The sequence below is a fragment of the Pteronotus mesoamericanus genome, unplaced genomic scaffold, assembly GCF_021234165.1.
Source record: "Pteronotus mesoamericanus isolate MK-2021 breed Mesoamerican mustached bat unplaced genomic scaffold, CSHL_Meso_final contig_130, whole genome shotgun sequence".
Lineage (NCBI taxonomy): Eukaryota > Metazoa > Chordata > Mammalia > Chiroptera > Mormoopidae > Pteronotus > Pteronotus mesoamericanus.
In genome coordinates this window covers 30,927,487-30,952,107 of record NW_026555060.1, presented here as the reverse complement: position 1 = coordinate 30,952,107, position 24,621 = coordinate 30,927,487, and the positions used below count along the sequence as shown (strand labels likewise).

The window sequence follows — 24,621 nt, the reverse complement described above, 5'->3', positions numbered from 1 at the left end:
ACAGGTTGCTTATCTCCATTTCGTTTAGCTCTTTTTCTGGAATTTTGATCTATTCTTTCATTTGGGCCATGTTTCTTTGTCTCTTTGTTTGGCAGCCTTCCTGTGTTTGTTTCTATGCCTTAAGTAGAGCTGCTTTGACTCTGTGTTTTGGTAGTGTGGCCTAACGTAGTAGGTGTCCAATAGGGTCCAGTGGCACAGCCTCTGCTATCACCCAAACTGGGTAGTCAAGGTGTTCCCTTCATGTTGGGTGAGTACATCCTCCTCTTTTAGTTGAGCTGTGGTTGTTGTTGGCAGATCGATGGGAGGGATTTACCCAGGCCAGCCAGTTACAAGATTGGTTGTGACCACTGGCCACCAGCCTCTGCCTTCTGTGGAGGATCAGCCCTGCAGGGGCAGGTTAGTGGTGCTCCGACGTGGTCTGTAGCTGTCTACTGGGTATGCTGGCTCTGGGGTTTCCCGGGCGTTGCAGGCCATTGTCAGGCCTCACCTCTGTTTTTCCTGGGGCCACCCTGCTTGGGTTGTAAAGCATTCTGAGATGATTGCTACCTGTGCTGGGCTTGGAGATTCCCAGGTGAAGCCAAGCTGTGAATCTAGGCTGGCTGCTGGCTGTTAGTTGTGGGCCTGGAGCTCACTGAGGCCTGCTGTTGTTTGTTTGAGAGGATTTAGGAAGTTGTGCACTATGAACCCAGACTAGCCACTCATATGGAAAAGCAGCTTTTGTGGGCCAGCAAGTTGGGTGGGGAGGAGTCTCTGGGGAGCTTCAGGGATGGCCAAACAGTATTAGCCAGATTGATGGAGTCTCGGCTATGACACCAGCTTGCCCGCTCTGTGGCTCTGCGGGAGGAGGGTTTAAAAAAAAGGACATTGCGTCTTTTGAAACAAAAGGGTAGCTAATTGTGCTGAGTGAACCTGGTGTTTTTGTAAGGCTTCAACTTTTTGCCGTTGAGACCAAAGAGAATTTCTTAAATTGGATGTATGTAATTAATAATGTCCTGAATTTAGAGATTCTCTCTTTGGCTCATTATATGCTGTAGAACAGACCAATTCCACTCATGAAGTCCTTGACCACATGGTCTTATTCTAGAAGTTTATTTTTAAAATAATATATGTGTATTAGAAAGGGCACTGATTGGTGAAAGATGTTTGGGCTTTTGTCAGTGAAGCTTCCTGGCCTAGGGGGATTACTTTAAATACATTTTACCTTTAAAATTCCTTAAAGATATTATTTTTAACTAAAAAAACAATTTAAATTTTTATTGTATTTTGCATTTTAAAAATATCCCCCTTCCCTTGCTTTCAGCATTAAACTGAAAAGATGTCTCTGTATGACGACCTGGGAGTGGAGACCAGTGACTCCAAAACAGAAGGCTGGTCCAAAAACTTCAAACTTCTGCAGTCTCAGCTTCAAGTGAAGAAGGCAGCTCTCACTCAAGCAAAGGTAAGATAAGCCCACAGTGTGAAAGAAGAAATCTATAGAGCAGATTCCTCCTAGAGTAAGAATAATAATGGTTTTAGCTTGCTCTTCTGCCTTTTTATTGATTATGTAGGGTTAAACAGTCACTGGGAGATGGCTCTGTGTGGAGAGGAATAAGGAGCTTAAGGTCATTATGCTTCTCCCAACTCTTAGGAATAAGAACTATTGCAGGGATAATGGAGAAAGGCAGTACTCTCGACTTCCAGCAATGATACAGGTTTTCAAGCTTCAGTATGTCTACGATTACTGAGAATTTGGTTAAAATATTGGTTTAGTGGCTATGTTCCTGATATTCTGGTAGATTCTGGTTCTGGATTTGGGTCCCAGTTGTCTGTGTTTTTGGTTGCATTCCTCCTGTAAGTTGCTGTTGGTTTGGAATCAGCACTTTGAAAAGGAAGCTCTGTAGTAATTCCTAAGCTATAATGATGTGTACTCGTTATTGAGGGCTCAGATTGGTTGTGAATATGTCAGGTGTATATAGTCTGGAGGTCATTGTTTTTGCTCCTGTTGCTTACACATTGGGCATTGGCAACATCCTTAGGCTTATTTAACAAGTAAAACATTAAAAACATAGTTATCCTCTGGGTATTTGATATTAAAATGTTACTGTCAAATACTTGTAGGAGTGAGAATGGTATTATGGTTTGATTACTGTTCTAAGGACTCCTATGTTTTAGAGTATGCATCCCCCAGTGGAGGGTATATCCTCCCAAATGGGGCATATACTGATCCTAAGGATATGAAAAAAAAGCTTGCTCTTTTTATGTATAAAGCACAGATACACATACTAAAGTACGTAAACAGAGACAGTATATATGTGGTATTAAAATTTTATGGGTAGGGCAAAATTATTAAAAGTTTACTTGGGGGCTATAATGAAAAAGTTAAAAAATGCTTTAAAGATATATGTCAAAATATTTACTGATAAAATGACATAATTTCTGAAACTTACTCTAAAAGAATCCAGTCTGGGGCAGGGGAGCTACAGATGTACATGAAATAGAATTGGCCATGAGGTGGTAGTTGTTTAAGCTGGGTGATAGAGACTTAAGAGTGTTTTAATCATTCTGTTTAATTTTATGTTTGAAATTTTCCATAATAAATGGGTTGTTAAAGTTAGAATTGTTTTTCTTTTCCTTCATATATCAGTAGATATTTTTATTTAAGTTTGAACATTTGATTGCTAAGTATTATAAAAAGTTTTTAGAATTAGGATACCCACAGGTAAAGCAACACTGTCTTAAAATTTAATTTTGTTTTGTCAATTGATTAGAATTTTTGTCTCTTTCACATTCATCATTACAAGGTTTAAATTTTTTATACACTATTTCTTTTTAAAGAGATGGAATTTTGTCTTTTTAAAATAAGCTTTCATCCTACATGAAAGATTATTAATAAAACAAGTCTTGTTCTTTTAATTTTGAAAAATTGATTTAATTTTTAAAATTTTTGTAAGTTTCATGTAACTTTTTTTTTTCGTGTTCTTGACTAATTCTATATCATCTTGTACTTGTTTTATGGATACTACATTTTATCTTATCTATCTGAGGATACTGATTTGAAGGTCTTTTCTCTCTGTTTTTAAAGATTTTATTTATTTATTTTTAGACAAAGGGGAAGAGAGGGAGAGAAACATTAATGCATGGTTGCCTCTTGCATGCCCCTTACTGGGCCCCAGGCATGTGCCCTGACTAGGAATCAAACCAGCGACCCTTTGGTTTGCGGGCCGGCACTCAGTACACTTAGCCACCCCAACCAGGGCAGTTTCATGTAATTTTTGATTTGCACATTAGGTTTATAAATAAGGTTTTATGTTTCTTATATTTTATTCTTGAAGGCCTAATCTTATCTTTTGTAAAATGGCTCCAAGGAGCAATTCTCATCTTAGTAACATAAACTCAGATGTGTGGGCAATCTTAGTTCAATGGAAAGATAACAAAACAGAAAATAGAAAAACAGAAGTTTTTTCTATAGATATACAAATTGAAAACTACTTGGGATAATTTTTTTTGCCAGTTTAAAAATTGTCAGCTTTGTGTATTACTTGCAGCCAGTCTTTTAAAATCCTAGATAATTTGTTTCTTCCTGCCAAGTACTTCAGGATCACTTTCTCTAACCAGCCAGTGCATAATTACTAACTATAGGTTAAAAGGCAGCTTGTATAAAATACAATTGAGAAAATAGATTCTTCTAAAAAATAAATATATTAAAAAGTCAAATAAAATTTATGGATCACATACTGATTTTTCTGTACCATTATTTTACTCACATGAAAAGTAGAAGAGTTGGATGCTGATGAGCAAGGAATTATGTTTTTATATGAAATCGAGACTCTTCAACATCCTCTTTATTACCTGCTTCAGTCTGTTTAATTTATGCTTATCATCTTTTCACTTAATCCAAATACATTAATTTTAGGAAAGCTATTAAGATTTCAAATAGATTTTTTTGTAGATGGTCAAAATAAAAAGTTGCTTATGAAGTCATTTCTGCTGACTTTCGAACATCTTTTGACATTGCTATGTGAAGTTAATGTGTTTTCTTTGAAGAGAAGTGAAGATACATTTCATTGATTCTTTTTGGCTATTTACTAATTAATTACTCAGCACATATTTGGCCTAACCAAATCTGTAAAGGTATTTGGTTGAGAAAACGTTGCCTAGAAACTGAAAGATGGAACTATGGTTTCATCTGTATCACCATTTTAAAATATATATATAGAATAGAAAAATGTATGATTCTGATAATTGCCCCTCCATTGTCCTTTAAACTTTGGAATTCAACTTGTGAATTGTATATTTAATGATCGGATTAAATTTGTTTGCTTAAAGTTGTGAGTGATGTTTAATTCAAGGGAGATAGTGGCTTATTTTGACCCTTTTGTGGTGATAACAATGAAAATGTATAACACTTTAAATCACAAAGGGAGGGGGGAATTAAATGTTTATAACCAAGAGATCAAGTGGTTACCACTGTAGCCATCTGATCCCACTCAGCATTGCTAACAGACAGCCTGGCCTTGTGTGCCTGCTGGGGTGGTGCAGCGGTGCAAGATGAAGCACACCCACCACCTCACCTGTGATGTGTTCTTGCCAAAAAGCACTCTTCTAACCTAATTAAGATTTAACTCAGTTTTCAGGAGTTGTAGGGCATAGAAGAATAAGCCAAACTAGACCAGCAGGAATTTATCAGACAGATGTAGAATGTACAGCATTTTATAAGACAGTGTCAGAGGAAAAAAGAGGAGACAAAAATGATGATGATGATGACAACAAGGAGGGAGGACTGTCCTAAATCAAGAGTCTTAAAAAACAAATGCATTGCAGAATTTTGGTGAGGTCCTTGGTTCAAAGTAAAATCAAGTGTTTAGAAGACATTTTGAGGACAGCTTGGAAAATCGGAATATGAACTGCATAGGAAATGATACTGGGAATTATAATTGATTTTATTAGATGCGGTAATAGTGTTGTGGTTATATAAGAGAATGTTCATAATTTTAGAGGATTAAGGATAAAGTGTCCTAGTGTTTTCAAATTTCTTTCAAATGGTTTAGCATAAAATATAGATGTAGGGTAAAACAAATGTGGTAAAATGTTAACAGTGGTTGATGGTATCTAAATGATCCTGTTGTCTTAAAAAATTTTTTTCTGTAGGTTTATAATAAAAGAGGTAAGGCAGGATTTTATATTCTACTGGGAGGAAAAACACTCACATCCACAAGTATTTTTTGCCCAGCATATAAAAAAATTACAGATTTCCTCTCCTGGTCAAAGGAAATGCATTGTAGAGCTGATATCACATGCAAATTTAAATAAAACTGACCAAGTTTACTATAAATCTTTTACAATGGAGGGAATTTGTGTTGAAAAAGAAAATGGGCTAATGAAACTAGTATGTGATTATAGTAATACTTGAATAATGAGGGGGGACCCCAAAGAACCAGAGCTTATTTATTTAAAAAAGTGTTGTATTTATGCTTACATGTTTAAGCTTCAGTCTCACTCAAGGTACTCTCCATTTGATGTAATACATTTATTGAAATAGCCTTCCCACTCCTCAAAGCAGTTTTTGAACTCGTTAATTTTGATGCCTTTTTAGTGCTTTTGCCGTTTTTTGTTTCACCTCTTCCACATTGTCAGAAACAAAGGTCCCTTTGAGGAATTTTTCATCTGGGGAAACAAAGTCTCTTGGGGTGAGATCAGGTGACTAGGAAGGGTGGGGCACAGGGGTCATGCTGTTTTTGGTCAAAACTGCTGAACACTCAGCTTAGTGTGGGCAGGTGCGCTCGTAAATTCCCTATCATGAAATGGGCAAACACATTGAATCTTAAAAAAAATTCACTGAAGCTGAATGCAGCCTCTCACAACAATGCCAGTTGGTAAATTGATACAGATGGGTTCACCTAGCAGGGGCCCGCCCTACAGAAGATAATTCCAGTTTTGGGGGGCAGGGTTCCCCTCTTGGTAAAAGTCTATTTTGAGATGATATTTTTCTTGTTGCAGAATCTGAAAGGTTCATTACAGAGAGGCCCCTCCCCCCCCCAAAAAAACTTTGTTATAAATAGTATGGATTTTAGTTTGAAAGCTCAGTACACTCTTGTTTTTTAATGATTTTAGAGCCAGAGAACAAAACAAAGTACAGTCCTTGCCCCGGTAATCGACCTAAAGCGTGGTGGCTCTTCAGACGACCGGCAGATTGTGGACACCCCACCTCATGTAGCAGCCGGCCTAAAGGTAAGCCCCGCCTCTGACCTTGACAGGCCTTCCTGCTTACTGTGTGTCTTATTTTGTGCGTATGTCGCTGAACACAATCTCCTCAGTAGGCCTCTGCAGTCTAGTCAATATTATTTTCAACTTAATTTTTACTTTTGTTTATCAAGTTTAAAACATTTAGCTATTTAAAATAATATAGTTCATTATAGAAAAATCAGAAACGAGAGATACACAAAAAGAAAAACAAGTGACTTCAATTATACGCAGAAGTTAAAAACTTTATATTTTGGAATATCTTCCCATACTATGCCTCCTACCTACTGTTCTTTAACTTGCTTATCTCGCTTAATATATATTGACTATCTGTGTCAAAAAGTATTTTAATGGCATCACTGTATTCCCTCATGTGGATGTACTAGTTTACTTAATTCACTTTAATGCTGGATATATAGGTTTTTTATAATAAAAATATTAATATTCATTGTTTTGTCATGGATTAAAATAAAGTGTTAAAAATAAAGACAAGTCTACCATCCTACCCTTTATCATCCCAGTGATTCTACGTAAGCTTTAAAACTAAAAAATAGACATAGACAACTCTGTAAATGGGTTAGTGAGGATGCAGAAGATCTGGAAAAGGATAAATGCAAATCATAGTTAATGAGGGGCAAGTGAACTAAACAAGTTTTATATTTAAAATTATACCCACTCTAGGTATACATTTATTCTTCCATAGATGTCATTTAAATAATACCACAGAGGTAGTTTAAACAGCACCATGCAAACAAGTTGCTTGATGAGAAATGACCCACAGGTTAAGAGGAGGATATGCCATTATTGCTGTTTCTTAGCAAGGTACTCTTCCTAGCCACACTCCCCACCACCAACTATTAAAAATGACCCCAATCAAACTGAGACACAGTTTCAGCAACATACCCCCTTCCCTTCTTTATGTTGTTTCTTGTCCTCACAATTTTGACTCTTCTGGTTTGGAATCCACTTGCTCCCCGACCTTGCTTTTTATTGGCGGGGAGAACTGGTACTATTGCAGGCTAATAGTCTGTATAGAGGAAAGGGTACCCCATAGTGGAGGTGTTTCGAGGGGATTCTTAGTCATTTAATGTTTTTACCGCATACTCAGCACATAACTTTTTCTCACTACAGCTACTGAAAAGCTGGTTCACCATTTTCTGTTACTGTGTATCGATTCTAGAACGTATGATACTGCCCACCCCAAAATTTAATCAAGCATTTTTTTCGTTACAACTTTTCATAATCAATTTTTTAATGAAGTATATTTTATTGATTATGCTGTTACAGTTGTCCCATTTTTTCCCCCTTTGCCCTTCTCCACCTGGTACCCCCCATTTCCTCCAGCATTCCCCCCTTAGTTCATGTCCATGGGTCATACATGTAAGTTCTTTCATGTCTCCATTTCCTATACTATTCTTAACGTCCCCCATCTATTCTGTACCTATCAATTATGCTTCTTATTCTCTGTACCTTTTCCCCCACTTGCCCCTCCCTCCCCAGTGATAACTCTCCATCTTCTCTTCCATTCTAAATGATAGCTTTGCTGGATAGAGAATCTAGGTTGTAGTTCTCTGCTTTTCATGACTTTGAATACTTCTTACCAGTCCCTTCTAGCCTACAAGGTTTCTTTTGAGAAATCAGCTGATAGTCTTATTAGAACCCCTTTGTTGGTAACTCTCTGCTTCTCTCTGGCTGCTTTTAAGATTCTCTCCTTATCTTTAACCTTTGGCATTTTAATTACGATGTGCCTTGACGCATGCTCCCTTGGGTCCAACTTCTTTGGGATTCTCTGAGCTTCCTGGACCTGTATGTCTATTTCCTTCGCCACATTGGGGAAGTTTTCTTTCATTATTTTGCAAATAAGTTTTCCATTTCTTGCTCTTCCTCTTCTCCTTTTGGCACCCCTATGATGCAGATGTTGGTACGTTTAAAGTTTTCCCAAGGTTCCTAAGCCTGTCCTCATTTTTTTGAATGCTTGTTTCTTCTTTCTGTTACGGTGAATGTTTATTTCTTCGTTTTGTTCCAAATCATTGATCTGAATCCCAGTTCTTTTCCCTTCGCTGTTGGTTCCCTGTATATTTTTATTTTACTTTGTATAGCCTACACTGCTTCTTTTATTTTGCAGCTGTACTCAATCATGTCTGTGAGCATCCTGATCACCAGTGCTTTGAGCCCAACATCTGATAGGTTGGGTATCTCCATGTCGCTTAGTTCTTTTTTTGGAGTTTTGGTTTCTTCTTTCATTTGGACTGTATTTCTTCAAATCCTCAATTTGGCAGTCTCTCTGTGTTTCTGTGTTTTAATTAGAGCTGCATTTACTCCCCGTGTTGGTGCACCTGTTACAAGGGGCAGAGCCTTAAGTATTCACCAGGGCAGGACAACCAGCTTTGCCTCTTTGTGGCGCTATATGTGGGGAAGGGGTCAGAGAGGGAACAGTGCCACTTGCTGGCTCTCACCCTGTGTCTAGTCACTTCCCCCATTCCTGTAAGCGATTGGCATCCTGCTAGCTGCTGTCCTGATGCTGATTCCCTGAGTGGGTCCATTTGTGTACGTTCTAGGACCCTGTGGGCCCTTTAAATGGACTCTTCTTGGAGACCAGCAATTTCTTCTGCCATCCCAACCCCCACTGATTTTTACAGCCAGAGGTTATGAGGCTTTATTTCCTGGTCCTGGAACCATGGGCTGCGAGGTCTGGCCTGGGCTGGCATTGCTTGCTCCCCAGGTGTTCCTCCCAGTTTTTACCTGCTGCATGTGAATGTAGGACTGCCCGTTCCACCGGCCCTGCTGCCTTGCTGTGCCACACTGTGTCCTTTCTGTCCTGGCTCCCAGTCTCCATCCCCCTTACGCGTGTGGGTGAACATTTCTTTTTTAAATCCTTGGTTGTTGGACTTCCATACAGTTTGATTTTCTGACAGTTGTGGTTTTTTGTTTTTAGATTGGTTGTTATCCTTCTTATGGTTGTGCAAGGAGGCAAAGCGTGTCTACCTATGCCTCCACCTTGGCCAAAAGTCCCTCATAATCAGTTTTTACTTGCGAGGTGTTCCCATCAAGTGTATGTGTTGTAATTTATACAGGAGTTTCCTAGATCTGCTTTTATATTGTCATCCTAAATAACACTCTAATGAACATCTCTATAGAGAGTGCTCTATGCATGTAAAGTTATTTTCTTAGGATAGATTTCCTGAGGTCACATTAAGAGATCAGTCATTTTTATTGCCAATTTCTTTTAGTGCTGGCTTGTTTTCTGCAGTGTTAGTATACAGTATTACCTACAATATATGAGTATTTTAGTTTTACCCACTCATTCAACCAATTACTTTATGTATGGCATTTAGAGAAGGATGACTTATTGGTAAACTTAGTAGGGTTTATACAGTAAAAATAATTTGATTTTAAATTTCATATTGACAGTTTGTTCTCTCAGTAGAAACTTTGTAATAATAGTACTACATAAATTGAGTGTCTGATTGTTTTTCTCCTCTCAATAATAACTGAAAGGAAATCTTGTTTATGTGCCTTTGCAGTTTTAAAATGTCTTTTATATGAATGCAGGTTCATTGACTGCCCTTCAGAGGCCCTATGTTTTAATAGATTTGTGTAAATTTTCCATTGATAGGACCTGGAAGATGACTACAGTTACTTTTCTAATTTTTTTATTCATTGAATCATAGTGTTTCCTGATTTTCTGTTACAAGGAAAAGATGAAATATTTGTTTTACAAGGCAAAATGTCAAACAGAGCAGTCTAGTATTATAAAAATGTCAAACTTAACAAGAATTGTTGGGTTTCATTGATATTGAACTAAGCTCATATCATGTCAGTTTTCTGTTCAAAACAAAATACATTTTGCAAACTTTCTGCCTTTGATAGTATTGGGCAGTGTACCTCCTAAAAGAGGTGACCAGTCCTAAGTTATGCTTGTTTAAGATGTCTGTGGAGACGAGTTAAGGCCTCTTATTTTTATAGATAATAAGGAAGAGTTAAATGCTAAGAAAGCATGGAGGAAAAAAGTACAGAGGTTTAGGAAACTTAGACCGTGCATGATATCAGGGCTTCCCTGAACCATGTAGAGATCAAGACCAGCAACCTGGGGTAAAGCCCCATTTCTAATCATGTATTTTTTAGTTGGCTGTGCTCTGCCTGCCTTTGTTTTTCTCATTTCTTTGTTAAGACTACCTCTTTTCTCTCAAAGAGCAAGTAGTCCCAGTTTCTAAATGTTAGAAGTAAAATGCAAAATGTTATCATCTGAACCTGATCTTAGTGGATCTTAAAAAACTAGTGGTGATGTGAGGGGAATTATATCCACCTGTGCCAGACTGAGCACATGAAGTGCAGCCACCCTGAGGAGGGATGCATTCCAGAGGATTTCAAAAAGCTTAAGAGGATACTTTTTGCATTTTTAAGTCTTAATATATCATGTCTGTCCATGTAATCAAAATTTAAAGTTACTCTATTAAATGATCACAAGATCAGTTGTGTTATCTGTGGGTTGCTTGATTTTTAAGTTTTCAAGGAGCTATAAAAAAACAGAAATATTTGTTGTTTACTATATCAATAATCAAATTTATTGCTTAAAATTTTCAGTGGTGGCACTTTGTTTAGGAATTTCAGGAAAATGCCATAGGGTATTTATGAAATTAATACTGAACTAAATTTTTTGTCATGGTTTTGCTGCTACCTAGTGAGGTGTGTGACAATGTCAAGTCACTAAACCTCCTTAGACATTTGTTCTCTTACCTGGAAAACAGAGGAGGCAGATAGATGGTCATCAGGCTCCTTCCAACCTTCATATTCTTTTCCCTTAATGCTGTGAATAAAATTTTAAGACATGAGGATGATACTGTGGTATTTTTATCTTCCTTAGGATCCTGTACCCAGTGGATTTTCTGCAGGAGAAGTATTGATTCCCTTAGCTGATGAATATGATCCTATGTTTCCTAATGATTATGAAAAAGTGGTAAAGCGCCAAAGAGAGGAACGGCAGAGACAGCGGGAGCTGGAACGACAAAAAGAAATAGAAGAGAGAGAAAAGTAAGGCTTTGTTTTGATTTGGGGATATTTTACATTTCAAATACAGGGTCCAGCAGAAGTAAGGCCTGCTTGAGTGTGGTTGGTAGGGTAATAATATGGGTGTAATAATTTATGGTTTTAATTTGAACATTTCATGTAAAATGTCATATGGTGTGCTTGAGTGTGATATTGTTATGTTACAGAATTATATGCTTATGATTTTGTAATGAAAGATTTTGTAATAAAAAAGCGGTGTTATTTGTGCTGGACCCTGTATTTATTAGAATGTTAATGAATGAACTTCAGTACTGTCCATAAGGCTGCAGTTAGTTTTCATGGTTGATGTGAGCACTCATCAGAAAGAATCAAACTGTTTTTAAAAGTTTTTAGTTGTTACATCCCAGCATGAAAACAAAGTCTAGACCAAATTTCATGTATTGATACAGAATATTTAAAGTATATATTTTGGGTGAGTTGTTAGTAAAGTAACTTAGAATCCTAGTGTTGAACAATAGTTTCTTTTTATGTTATGGCTCTTCTATAATAATAACTATTGAAAATACTTAAATTAGTTATTTTTGAAATGAATTTTTAAAAACGTGTAACATATGCATCTTTTACTTGTTTTTTAAAAATATCGACAAGGATTTGTTTGTATTTTTTTCTTTTAAAAATACCGAATATTGCTGTGGCTGAGTAGTTCAGTTGGTTGGAGTGTTGTCCTGATGTTGCAAGGTTATGCGTTCAATCCCTAGTCAAGGCACATGCAGAAATCAACTGGTAAATGCATGGATGAGTGGAGCAGCAGGTTGATGTCTGTCCCTCTCTCCCTCTCTCTGCTCCAGTCTCTCTTTAAAAAAAAAAAAAATCAGCCCTGGCTGGGGTGACTCAGTGGATTGAGCGCCAGCCTGAGAACCAAAGGGTCACCAGTTTGATTCCCAGTCTGGGCGCACATGCCTGGGTTGCGGGCCAGGTCGCCAGTGGGGCTTGTAAGAGGCACACATTTATGTTTCTCACCCTCCCTTTCTCCCTCTCTTTCTCTAAAAATAAATAAATAAAATATTTTTAAAAAATAAATAAAAACATTGAATATTGTTAAATTGTTTATAAAATATTAATACAGTATTTCTCAATATTTCTTGAATCATTCCATGCAGTGATTCTAAAGCAGTGATTTTCAGTCTTTTTTAATCTCGTGGCCCACATAAACTAATTACTGAAACTCTATGGCATCCAAAAAATACTTTTTTTTTGCCAATCTGACAAAATAAATAGGAATAATTTTGATTGATTCACACTGGACAGCTATTGTTGTGTTGGTTGTTGTCACTTTTTTTATTTGACAATATAAGGGAAAAGAGGTCAGTGCCCCTGACTAAATAGTCAAGTAATGCATGTTTTAAAAAATTCTCGTGGCACAACAGGGTGCCTCTTTTGGGACACTGATTGGAAAGCACTGTTCTAGAGTATTGAAATTGTTAAACTATTACCTATGTTGATAAGCTTTAAAATTGAAATCAGTAAATGTCAAGGAAACATTTTTCTTGCTACTTATACTTACGTACCTATTACATGTGTTCAGCCGATCTTCTGGATTTTTCTCACTTCTCATACTTTTGCTACTTTAGTCTTCAACTAATTGATTGTGCACACATCCCTCCTCACATTAATAGTTTAGCGTGAAAGGGAGAATTTGGGTATTTTCTAGCCAAGAGAAAGTCATGGTGATGTCTTTTGAGTTCACACCTTTAAATTGGCTCGTCTGTGATGAACGTGGGTTCTTTTATCATCACAGGAGGCGTAAGGACCGACATGAAGCTAGTGGATTTTCAAGACGACCAGATCCAGATTCTGATGAAGATGAAGATTATGAGCGAGAGAGGAGAAAAAGAAGTAAGGCATGAACATGAATATTGTATTTCCAATATGGTACAATTGCACTATTTGTTTTTCATATTTAATATGATACCTAATTTAGTTGACATTGATTTAGGTAGTTTTCTCTCAGAAATCCCAGCAATCCATATTTGCATACAGCCTCAATTTATATTGAATTTTCATATACATTCTTCTTTGAGCTTCCCACCCACTTTCTGACATTTACTGAGTGGATACTTTGAGCATATCTTAAAATACATACACACACACTTTTTACCTGTAGCACAGTCGCACTGACCCACCTATTTTCTGTGTCCAGCTTCATTTCTGTTAGAACACTGAATGGATAGTCGAGGCACTAGTTTTCCAGGACATTTGCCACTGCCATGCATAAAATTGAGGACATCGCCTAGTTTTCCTGGACATTGGTTTCTCTCAGTGTCCTCTGGGGAGCAGGAAGATAAGAATTTGAACTTGTTCATAAGACTCCTTTTAGCTCTAAAATTTTACAAGCAGAATTGTAATTGTGTTAAGAGCTAAATCCTTTGTGAATACTAGACAGTTAAACAGTGTTTGCTCTTGAGTGCTGCTTATTTTAGCTTCATCATGTTTTGATTGCTGGGATTTCCTTGATTTATTGATGAATTTGGTTAATAGATTGAGATGTAAGTGAGAAAATAAATCTTCTACTTGTCTACTTGGTACTAGGCTCTGTTCTAGTCAGAGTGGGAGAAAAAGGTAAAGGGGGTCAAAAAGTACAAGCTTCCAGTTATAAAATAAGTAAGTCATGAGGATGTAATATATAGCATGGTGCCTATAGTTAATAATATTGTATTGCATATTTGAAAGTTTCTAAGAGAGTAGATCCTAAAAGTTCTCGTCACAAGAAAAAAATTGTAATTATATATGGTGACAAATATTTACTGGACTTATTGTGGTAATCATTCCACGGTATATACAAGTATTGAATCATTATCTTGTACACTTGAAACTAGTATTAGATGTCAGTTATACCTCAGCAACAACGACAACAACAAAAGAATACTTACTACATGCTTAATATTGTCAGGCACTACATTGTTTTTCCTAATGAGAGTAAAGTGAACATTTGAGTGTGCTCAACTTGTCATATTAATGTTAAACCTTTTATGTCCATTATTTCATTAATCAGCAAATATTTGGTTTTTAATAACTTTTTAGAATCCAGTATATAGATTGAATAACTGTTGGTCTCATTTTTTCAGCTTACAGATTGGCTGCCCTTTTTGCAAGGAGGTGTGCCTTCTCTGTGAAGGCCATTTTTTATTTTGAACCTTAGCAGGAACTATACACTGAATATTAGGGAAGTAATGGCATTATGCCCATTACATATACTGCTGTTACCAGATGATGCTTAGATCTGAACCTGATCAGTAGCAAAATTTCAGTAATCATTCAGGATTTTTTATGCTGAACTCATTAGAGCTAATCTCAGAATCAATCAGTAATCACTTAGGTTTTAATGACAGATTGAAAAATTATAATAGGACGTATTTATAAGAAAGTTTTATTCCTATTTCTTCTTAAGTATTCGTCTATTTCAGACCTGTTAATCATGATATGTGTGCTGGCTTTGGAGGAATTTCTTTTGTAAAATATTTCATGCTTGGTGCAGCACTGGCTTTGTAGTCAGTTTTTTTGTTTGTTTACATTTTACTGTTTTTTGGACTATTTTGTGGGTGATTAAGTTACACCTAATGGAAAATTCCTTATATTCTCCATCCATGTTCTTTATTTGTCTCAGATAGCACATGGAGTCATTTTGGTTTGTTTGTGTTCATCATTCTCTGTCCAGGAAACGTGAACAGGAATGGTGACAACACAAAACAGATTCTGTAGAAACTAGAAGTATCCACATTACCAAATAGATGTTTAGTTCCAGCGCAGTTTGCACCCTGGAAAGGAGTGTGTTATATTGTGGGGCAAAGCTTGGCATCACTGGGCACTGTGTTTTATTCTGTCTCTGCCCACCAATTCTCCTTTGAGAAATGGACACAAATACCTACTTCAAAGGTTTATTAAGATTAATTGAGATGTTATGAAAGAACTGGTGGTCAAGATGCTTTCAGTAAATAATTATATTATTATTTTCGAAGTAACTGCTAATTCTCTGGGTTATGTTCTTTCATCTTAAAATTCATTTATTAACTACATTCTGGGGATCTTGAATGCCTGCTATGAAAAACATAATTTTGTTTGTATGGCTTTTCCCAGTTTTCTACATTTTTAATCCTAGATTCAGATACTGAATTCTTTAGATGTTAGCTGGGGAGATGATGTAGTAGGTCTTTTTTTCTTTCTTCCTTTGAGGGGTAGGATTGTGTCACAATTCTCGAGAGCCTGGCAACTACAATGTTCCTTCAAAGCATGGAATTTATGTTTTTGCAGGTATGGGCGGAGCTGCCATCGCACCACCCACTTCTCTGGTAGAGAAAGACAAAGAATGTATGTATCTATTACTTCCTCTCTTTCATTTTTGATAAAAATCTTGCCATGGACAGTCTTAGCTTCTATTGGCCATGTTACCTGCGTGGCCAAAGCCCGTCCTCTGGCCCTAACCTTGAGGCTCTGCGTGGGTCCTTGAGGCTACTGCTCCCTTCCACCCCTTATACTTTCGAAGTTTTAATGCCAGTCTCTGAGACTTGGATTTTTATACAGTGAGATTGTTTTTAAAAAAACTTTAAATTTATTTTGTCTTCTCCAACATTTCATATTTGGAGTTAGGTTAAAGTGAATAATAGCTCTTCAATTTTCAATTTGTGTACTCAGTAGTTTAGAGGCTGTAAAATTTATGACCTTCCACAAGGTGGCAGTGCCTTCTTGATTAGATTTTTGTGCTGTTAGTTTCGATTTCAGTGCACAGTTTGTGTGCCTTCACTCACTGTTTCTCCTCCTCGTGATCTATTCTGTAATTTGGGGATTGGAATTGAACTTTGATATATCATTCTAGGTCATTTTCCTGTCCTCTGGCTTGGACCGTACCCAAACTATCCCAAGAAAATACAATCATCATCCCTAGTACTTTTTAATAGCTGTTGCAATTTATTTTATCTTTTTAAAGAAGATAATTCAAAAAGTATTGTTAAATACATTTTGTGTGAAAACACCTGGCAAACCATAAACCCAGTTGAAACCAATCTGTGGGAGTGGGGCCACCTGGAGTTTTAAAATTTATTTATTTTTTAATTAATTTTTTTAAGAGAAACATCAGTTTTGTTGTTGTTGTTGGTCCATTTATTTATGCATTCATTGGTTGATTCTTGTTTGTGCCCTGACTGGGGATTGATCCAGCAACCTTGGCCTGTTGGGACAGTGCTCTAACCAACCGAGCTACCTGGCTAGGGCATTTGGATTTTTTTTTTTTTTTTTTTTTAAGCTTCCTTGTTGATTGTGTAGCTAAGGCTGAAAATCACTGCCATAGTATATGGTCCATAACCTCAAAAGACCTTTATTCTGGGGTAGGCTAATGAAGTGGCAAGATTAGAGTCCTAAGACAGGTATATACAAGATGCTATGGAAATTGAAAGGGAGTTTGATTGGATCTATCTGGAACATACAAAAATTTTAAGGTTTCAGACAAAAAATTGTTATTTAAGAGGACCTTTAAAGGATAACATTTCAGCCCTGGCTGATGTGCTCCTGTATTGATTGAGCGCCAGCCTGCGAACCAGCCTGCGAACCAACCTGCGAACCAAAAGGTTGCTGGTTCTATTCCCAGTCAGGGCACGTGCCTGGGTTGCAGGCCAGGTCCCCCAGTAGGGGGCGCAGGAGAGGCAGCCACACATTGATGTTTCTCTCCCTCTTTCCCTCCCTTCCCCTCTGTCTAAAAATAAATAAAATCTTTTTTTAAAAAAGGATAACATTTCAGTAAAATATAAAAGGACATTTGAGGGGATAATAAATAGCTGTAACAAAGCTAGAATTTAAAAAATCGTGTTGTACCTCTGTCATTTTAAAAAGTCATATAGAGGCTATAAAATGGGTTTTGTTTTTTTCTCACTCCATATAGTAAAATAAAAATGTCAGTTAATTTAAGAGAACCGATTTATATAAATGCAGTTTGGAAATTTTTTGTAGTATTTTGGTAAACCTATTTTATTTTTATCCAACAGTACCCCGAGAATTTCCTTATGAAGAGGATTCGAGACCTCGCTCACAGTCTTCCAAAGCTGCCATTCCTCCCCCCATGTATGAGGAACAGGATAGACCGAGATCTCCAACGGGCCCTGGCAACTCCTTCCTCGCCAACATGGGGTAATGGTTCCAAGTGCTATTGTCTCAGCAGTTGTAACAAGGATGAGACTCAGTGTGAGGTGTTGGCAGCCCTTTCAGTAGATGCAGCTTGTCTGAAAGTGAGGGCATTCTCTGGCTTGTAGAGAGAGGCTTGGTGTGTTGTCACATACATCATTCTTGGGAATCAGTGCTTGAGTCACATGGAGGATATTTCAGCACAACGCTATTGTATTTTGTACAAAACAAAACCGTCTAATGTAGGTTTTAGATTTCAATGTTGAACAATATATTCTCTAGGTAGGAACAGTCTCCAATAATTATTTACATTTTATTTTCAAATATTTGCAAATAAAATAGCTCATATGAATTACAACTGACTTATACTATGTCCAAAGGGTAAATGACTTCTTTATTTCTTGATAAAATGAGCCATTTGTTTAAGGTCATGGTTCTACACCTTTGGTCTAAAAACAGTCATTCTAACTACAATTAGAATATTTATCTACATGTAAAAATCATTTTTAAGATTCGCTTTCAGGTGGGCTGGTGGAATTTCTTTTTAAGCACCATTGGATTTGCCATGTATTTTGCTTAAAAGAATGTTGTATGTTGTTTGTATGTTTCTTTTATGCAGTGAGGGACTATCAGATGAAGCATTACACTAAGGCTTTTGTTCTGTGTCCTTCAAAAGGACACTGCCTGTGACAGAAACACTGTGTCCATAGTAATCACGCCGGTCTGCCCCGGCCTATACACCTTTGTGCTTTATGCTTCGACCCTTAGAGCCCTCAAGGGGTGACGCGATACGAGTTGGAGTAGGTGGCTGGGGTTCCTGCACTGCAAGAGGATTTTGAGTTTCTGACCTTGGTGTCCGTTGCCTAGACCCGTATTGTTCTCTGTGGTAGCTACTAGCTACTGGTAGCTATTAATTTAAAATGAATACAATTTAAAGTGTTGTTCCTCAATTATACTAATCTCATCTCAAGTACTTGATAACCCACACAAGGCTGACAGCTGCAATATTGGGCAGTAGAGAGAGAGCATCCCGATCATTGCAGAAAGGTTTATGGGATCACCTTACAATGTATGCCGGAGGGTGAACAGACATCAAACTGGGTTTGTTTGTTTTTTTTTTTAATTTTCTTGCTCATGATAAAAATGGACTTTTTGTTAAATCCCCTTTTGAACAGAAATTCAGGGTACAGTTCTAGGTGAAGTAGGGTTTTGTGGTTCAAGCCTTAGATTGCAGTGATTGCTGGGGAACACCCTTGAGACTTGTGAGGCCCTTCAAAGCCCTGGCTGCATAGCTCAGTTGGTTAGAGCATTGTCCCCATGAGCCACAGTTGTGGATTCAATCCCTGGTCAGGGCACACACAAGAAGCAACCACTGAATGCATTAATAGGTGGAACAACAAATTGGTATCAATCTTTCTCTGTAAAAATCAATAAATAAAAATAATTTTAAAAAATATATATTTATTTTTAGAGAGAGGTAGAAGGAGGGAAAAAGAGAGGGAAACATGAATCTGTGGTTGCTTCTCACATGTCCCCTACTGGGGACCTGGTAACCAACCCACAACACAGTCATGTGCCCTGATTAGGAATTGAATTGAAATGATGACTCATCGGTTCTCAGGCTGGCACTCAATCCACTGAGCCACACCAGCCAAGGCTAAAAATATTTTTTTTTGAAGAAGAAAGTTATGGTATTAGAGAAAGCAGTAAACTGAGAATTAAGGGTTGTGGGTTCCAGTTTCGACTCTACCATTAATACCTTTAGAAATAATTTCTAAATGTTTTGTTTTTGTTTCTAATCAGCTTTACGCTAGTCAGCTATTCTGGGCCTCAGTTCCTTTATTTTACCATCAGTTAAATGATGCTCTCTAGGAGCTCTTTATTGATAAAGGCTATCATTGGGAACTCTACTGTACCATTTAGGAAAATGTAATCTTTATTAAATTTTTATTTTTCCATTACAGTTGACATACAATAGTAAATTAATTTCAGGTGTACAAACAAGTAATTAGACATTATATAGCTTACTAAGTGGTCACCCTGATAAATCTAATACCCATCTGACACCATACAGAGTTATTACAATATTATTGACTATATTCCCTATGCTGTGCTATATATCCCCATTACTATTCTGTAACTACCAATTTGTATTTCTTAATCCCTTCGCCTTTTTATCCATCTTCCCAATCCCTCTGCCATCTGGCAACCATCAAAATGTTCTCTTTATCTATGACTCTGTTTCTGTTCTACTTATTTATGTACGTATTTATTTATTTTTTGATTCCACATCTAAGTGAAATCATACAGCATTTGTCTTCCACTCTCTGACTCATTTCACTCAGCACAATTCCCCATAGATGCATCTATGTTGTTGCAAATGGCCAGATTTCGTCATTTAAAGTAATTGTTGATAGATACATATTTATTGTCATTTATTATTCATATTTTTAATTTTTCTTTTTCTTAAAGAAGACCCTTTAACATTTCTTGTAATACTAGTTTGCTGGTGATAATCTCCTTTAGCTTTTTCTTGTCTGGAAAGCCCTTTATTTGTCCTGTGATTTTAAATGATAGCTTTGTTGGGTACAGAAATCTTGGTTGTGGGTCGTTTTTTACCACTTTGAATGTTTCTTGCCAGTCCCTTCTGGCCTGAATAGTTTCTGTTGAAAAATCAGCTGACAGTCTTATAGACACTCCCTTGTAGACAGCTGCTGTGCTCTTGCTACCTTTAAGATTCTTTGTCTTTAACCTTTGGCATTTTAATGATGATGTGTCTTGGTGTGGGCCTCTTTGGGTTAACCTTGTTTGGGACTCTGCACTTCCTTGACAGGCACATTTTAAAATAAACTGTGATTGGAAGATACACTAATGCATGGAATCTGAAGAACAATATAAACAAAGAAACCAAACAGACTCATAGATACAGAGAACAGATTGATGGTTGCCAGAGGGGAGAGGGACTAGGGGACTGGGTGAGAAAGGTAAAGGGGTTGAGAAATAGAGATTGGTAGTTAGAAAACAATCATGGGGATGTCAAGTATAACACAGGAAGTAAAGTGAGTAATATTGTAATAACTATGTATATTGTCAAGTGGGTACTAGAGATTTCCAGGGGAGCACTCAGTAAAGTACATGATTGTCTAGCCATGATGTTGTACACCTGAAACTAATACAAAATGATATTAAATGTAAACTGTCATTGAAAAAAGATGTATAGCAATTCAGATACTAGAACATACAAAACCTCTACTGTTTTCTAACAGGTGTACTATGGAAATTTTTTAGGGAAACTAATATTTTCCTTGCCTAAAAGATAATCTCAGGATGTCCAGGGTTTCAGCATTAGTTTTTTATATTTCTTTCATCCTGAACATCCCCACAACTTCCATCTAATGGCCCATTGTTAATTATATGTGACCTCCTTGAAGCCCACGTAGAATTTCTTTTCTCCTTTCCAGAGGGAGAATGTTATTATATAAAATCCAAGTTGTGCTATAATTGATGACTTCAAGTGTAAAGGATCGTCCTCTTTTTCTTCCTGCCAGTGGCACAGTAGCACATAAAATCATGCAGAAATACGGATTCCGGGAAGGCCAGGGACTTGGGAAGCATGAACAAGGGCTGAGCACGGCATTGTCAGTGGAGAAGACGAGCAAGCGAGGAGGCAAGATCATTGTGGGTGAAGCCACAGAGAAAGGTGAGTCTTCCCCAGAAGCAGGGGAAAATGCAGTCCAGAGGAAGAGGAATGGACCTCTCTTGAATAGATTAAGAGAATTCCTGGTTGTGATACATTTCAGTTCTGTGTTGTGCCTCATCTTTATTCAGAACAGATGTAGAGATAGGAAGGCCCATAGGAGAAAGAGACAATGACTTTCCTGGAAAATGAACAGTACTTAAGAAAATAAGTTCATGCCTAATTCTTCTAGGCAAAGAATCTTATTAAATTGATAAGATCATAGTTATGTTTTTATAGCATGAAAGAACCACATACAGTATATATCAGTGATTATATATGCTGTATTTACATCCTATAAGGGTTTTGGCAGACGATGCCTAGTTGGTGTTTTCTTTTTGTTCTGTCAGTACACAGCTTTAGGAAGCAGCCAGTCAGCCTAGAGTTACCCTGATTTGTGGGAGTATCTGCAGTTAGTCAGCCAGTGGCTGGCTAATGGGATTGATATGCTCTCTCAACCCTTTAGGAAAGTGAATTAAGTGAAAATTTTAGGTAACTGGGGAAGCTAAAAACTTCCAGAAATTATAGTAAAAACCTATACCAAAGCAAAGGGAATGCTTTCATTATAGATAAGGCTACATTTTTGCTCAGCCATAGGTGCTTATAGATAACTCTAGGACATAAGGGGGTTGCTGCTGAAATTAAATTATTCATTGTAACTTGGACTCAGTGCTCTAACATGTCTGCATCTGACGATTTGTTTGCCAACAGATGCAGCCAAGAAGTCAGATTCAAATCCATTAACTGAAATACTTAAGTGTCCTACTAAAGTGGTCCTACTAAGGGTAAGAAGCAGAAGGAAGAAATCTGTTTGCCCACCTTGTTGTGTGTCACTCCACCCTAACTTATCCCTGCATGTTTTCAGCACCACTGAGACCATAATGGGTAAAGAAAACTGAAAATAATACTTTTGCAAATGATGCTTTTGGATAGACTCCATATAAGACTGATACTTTTACTAATGTTTATTTAAGACTGCAGTAGTTACTTTAAAATATTTGAAATTGTTAGAGGCTTAGTTTAGTTTATGCATTTTGATGCTTACATAATTGCTCTTGTGACTATGAAGCTTAGTGTATTTTTTTTAATTTATTTTTTTTTTAAGAAGTAGCAATTTTGGGCAACTACAAAGATAAAAGATTGTTTTATTTGGGGTGGAGAATATTTGCTGTCAGTTATTTATACATCTTATTTATGTATTTATAAATTATACTTGATACTTGGATATATTTATTTTTGTTTTAGAATATGGTTGGTGCAGGAGAAGTGGATGAAGACTTGGAAGTTGAAACCAAGGAAGAGTGTGAAAAATATGGCAAAGTTGGAAAATGTGTGATATTTGAAGTAAGAGGGTTTTCTTTTAATATTTATAACCTGTTGTGATTGACAGCTTACAAAACATTTTCTACAAAAAGAGAGGTATGCTGTGCGGAAATAACACATTATCTTACTACAGAAGGTGACAGATGTTAGTTATAGTTCTCCTACTTGGTTATAACAATTTTAAACATAAAGACAAGAAAGACTTCAAATTTCATTTGGAGAAGAAATAAGAATTTTATTTTATGGTTAAGGTTTAGTTTGGTTATTAAAGACTTCAAAAATAAATAGTATGCTCAATAATTTAGTTACTTGGACATGCATTTGGTTTCATTCATTTGGCAAGTATATATTTAGTGCCTTCCACACATCTAATACTTTGTTGACAGCATTAGGGATGTTCTGTGTTCTCAGTGATATGTTCAGTTGAAATAACAAAACAAACACATGTAAAAACAGAATATTTTCGTGTTACCTCAGTAGTATTGACTATGTACAGGTGTTGAGAAAAGGATTAGATCAACATAAGAAGAGAAGGCTTGGTGACTATCAAATGGGAGCTAAGCTTTGAAATGAATGGGTAGCATTATGATAGGAGGAAAAAATAATTCAGATCAGGGTCACAGCTTCTGGGAGACTGGTGAAAGGTACAAAATGGAATGGTTGGGCATGTTGGGGATTAACGGGAGACATGCTTACATAGATGCAATGGGTCTATATTATTCAGGGCGTAGAAAACACAACAAAAGAATGTAACCTATTATGAGAGACGAAAAGAATACTTTTCATCCCTAATTTCTGCTCTCACTTGTGCTTCTCTTCTGTATCATGTTGCTATTTACTGCCCACATAGTTATTTGGTTATATGTCATCTATCATTGGATCTCCACAAGGTCAGACTGCTCTGCTTAGCTATGCATTCCCAGCACCTAACACCATGCCTGTTGTAAACAGGTGTTTAGCAAATATTTGATGGTAATTTCTTTGGTATTTGATTACTGCTTGTTTGTATATGATGATAATTGCAACTCTTCCTCTTAGAGAAATCACTTAAGAGACATCTCAAATGATAATTTTATCTATTATACTTTTCTTTTTCCAGATTCCTGGTGCTCCTGATGATGAAGCAGTACGAATATTTTTAGAGTTTGAGAGGGTTGAATCAGCAATTAAAGGTAAGTTGTACAACTAAATATAAAGAATGAAATATAAAGAATTGAATTTGTTATCTTGTTATAATTAAAACATTCTTGTAATGTTTTATAGGAACCTGTATTAACTGACTGTCTTTTTGTTTGCCTTGTAGCTGTCGTTGATCTGAATGGGAGGTATTTTGGTGGACGGGTGGTAAAAGCTTGTTTCTACAATTTGGATAAATTCAGGGTCTTGGATTTGGCAGAACAAGTTTGATTTTAAGAACCAGAGCACAAGCTTCAAGCTGAGCAGAGAAGAAAAAGGTGATAGCCAGCTTGCATGGCTGTTGGGGACAGAGACTCTTGGAAAGACTGCAAAGATATGTGTTGATTAATCCCTTTTTTATTTTGTGTTTTTTTTAAATATAGTATAAAAATCCTTTTAAAAAAACAATCTGTGTGCCTCTCTGGTTGTTTCTCTTTTTTATTACCACTTCTGAGGTAATTAACTTGTTTTTGGTAGGATTTTGTGATAATTCTCAAGTCTTGGGTGGTACAGTATTTCTTGCACTAAAAAAAAATCCATAAAGTTTTGGGAAAAGAGATTGTATTAAGTTGTCCTTTTCTTTTTCTTTTTTTTCTTCCATTTTTCTTTTTTTTTAAATCATTTTAATCTGCAAGTCACTGTAGCTTCATTAATTTTATAATAAAGTATCATCTTGGCAGTCTGCCAAAGGTGAAAATATCTGCTTTCTCTAACAGAGAAATTCTTCTTATTGACTTTAGTCATAGAAAAAAATCTTTACAACCTGAACAATGGTTGGAGAATTATGAACCTACCATGACCTGATTGGATGATTCATTTCAATTAAGCTAAGTCAGACCATAGAGTTTGTGATGGGTTTAGGGTATAGAAGTCATTAATCTAGCATTTGTTTTTAGATATTCAAGCATAGTCTTTAGCATAGATCAGAAATGACAAGTTAATTCAAAACCTCACAGGTGCATTGTAAATGTATGTCCATAATGTTTTGGAAA

General features: G+C 36.7%; 1 protein-coding gene across 1 annotated transcript in view; it reads left to right on the top strand.

Annotated features, from left to right (window-relative positions):
- Positions 1-23,982, top strand: part of RBM17 (RNA binding motif protein 17) — a 29,096-nt gene extending 5,114 nt beyond the window's left edge. Inside the window, exons 2-12 of the mRNA XM_054594035.1 lie at positions 1,301-1,438; positions 6,091-6,207; positions 11,084-11,250; positions 13,025-13,122; positions 15,535-15,591; positions 17,259-17,400; positions 20,943-21,094; positions 21,842-21,915; positions 22,376-22,474; positions 23,553-23,625; positions 23,757-23,982. Of these exons, the coding sequence (XP_054450010.1) occupies positions 1,316-1,438; positions 6,091-6,207; positions 11,084-11,250; positions 13,025-13,122; positions 15,535-15,591; positions 17,259-17,400; positions 20,943-21,094; positions 21,842-21,915; positions 22,376-22,474; positions 23,553-23,625; positions 23,757-23,860 (1,206 nt within the window). The 5' untranslated portion in view covers positions 1,301-1,315 and the 3' untranslated portion in view covers positions 23,861-23,982. The remainder of the gene's footprint in view (positions 1-1,300; positions 1,439-6,090; positions 6,208-11,083; positions 11,251-13,024; positions 13,123-15,534; positions 15,592-17,258; positions 17,401-20,942; positions 21,095-21,841; positions 21,916-22,375; positions 22,475-23,552; positions 23,626-23,756) is intronic.
- Positions 23,983-24,621: the final 639 nt, after the last annotated feature.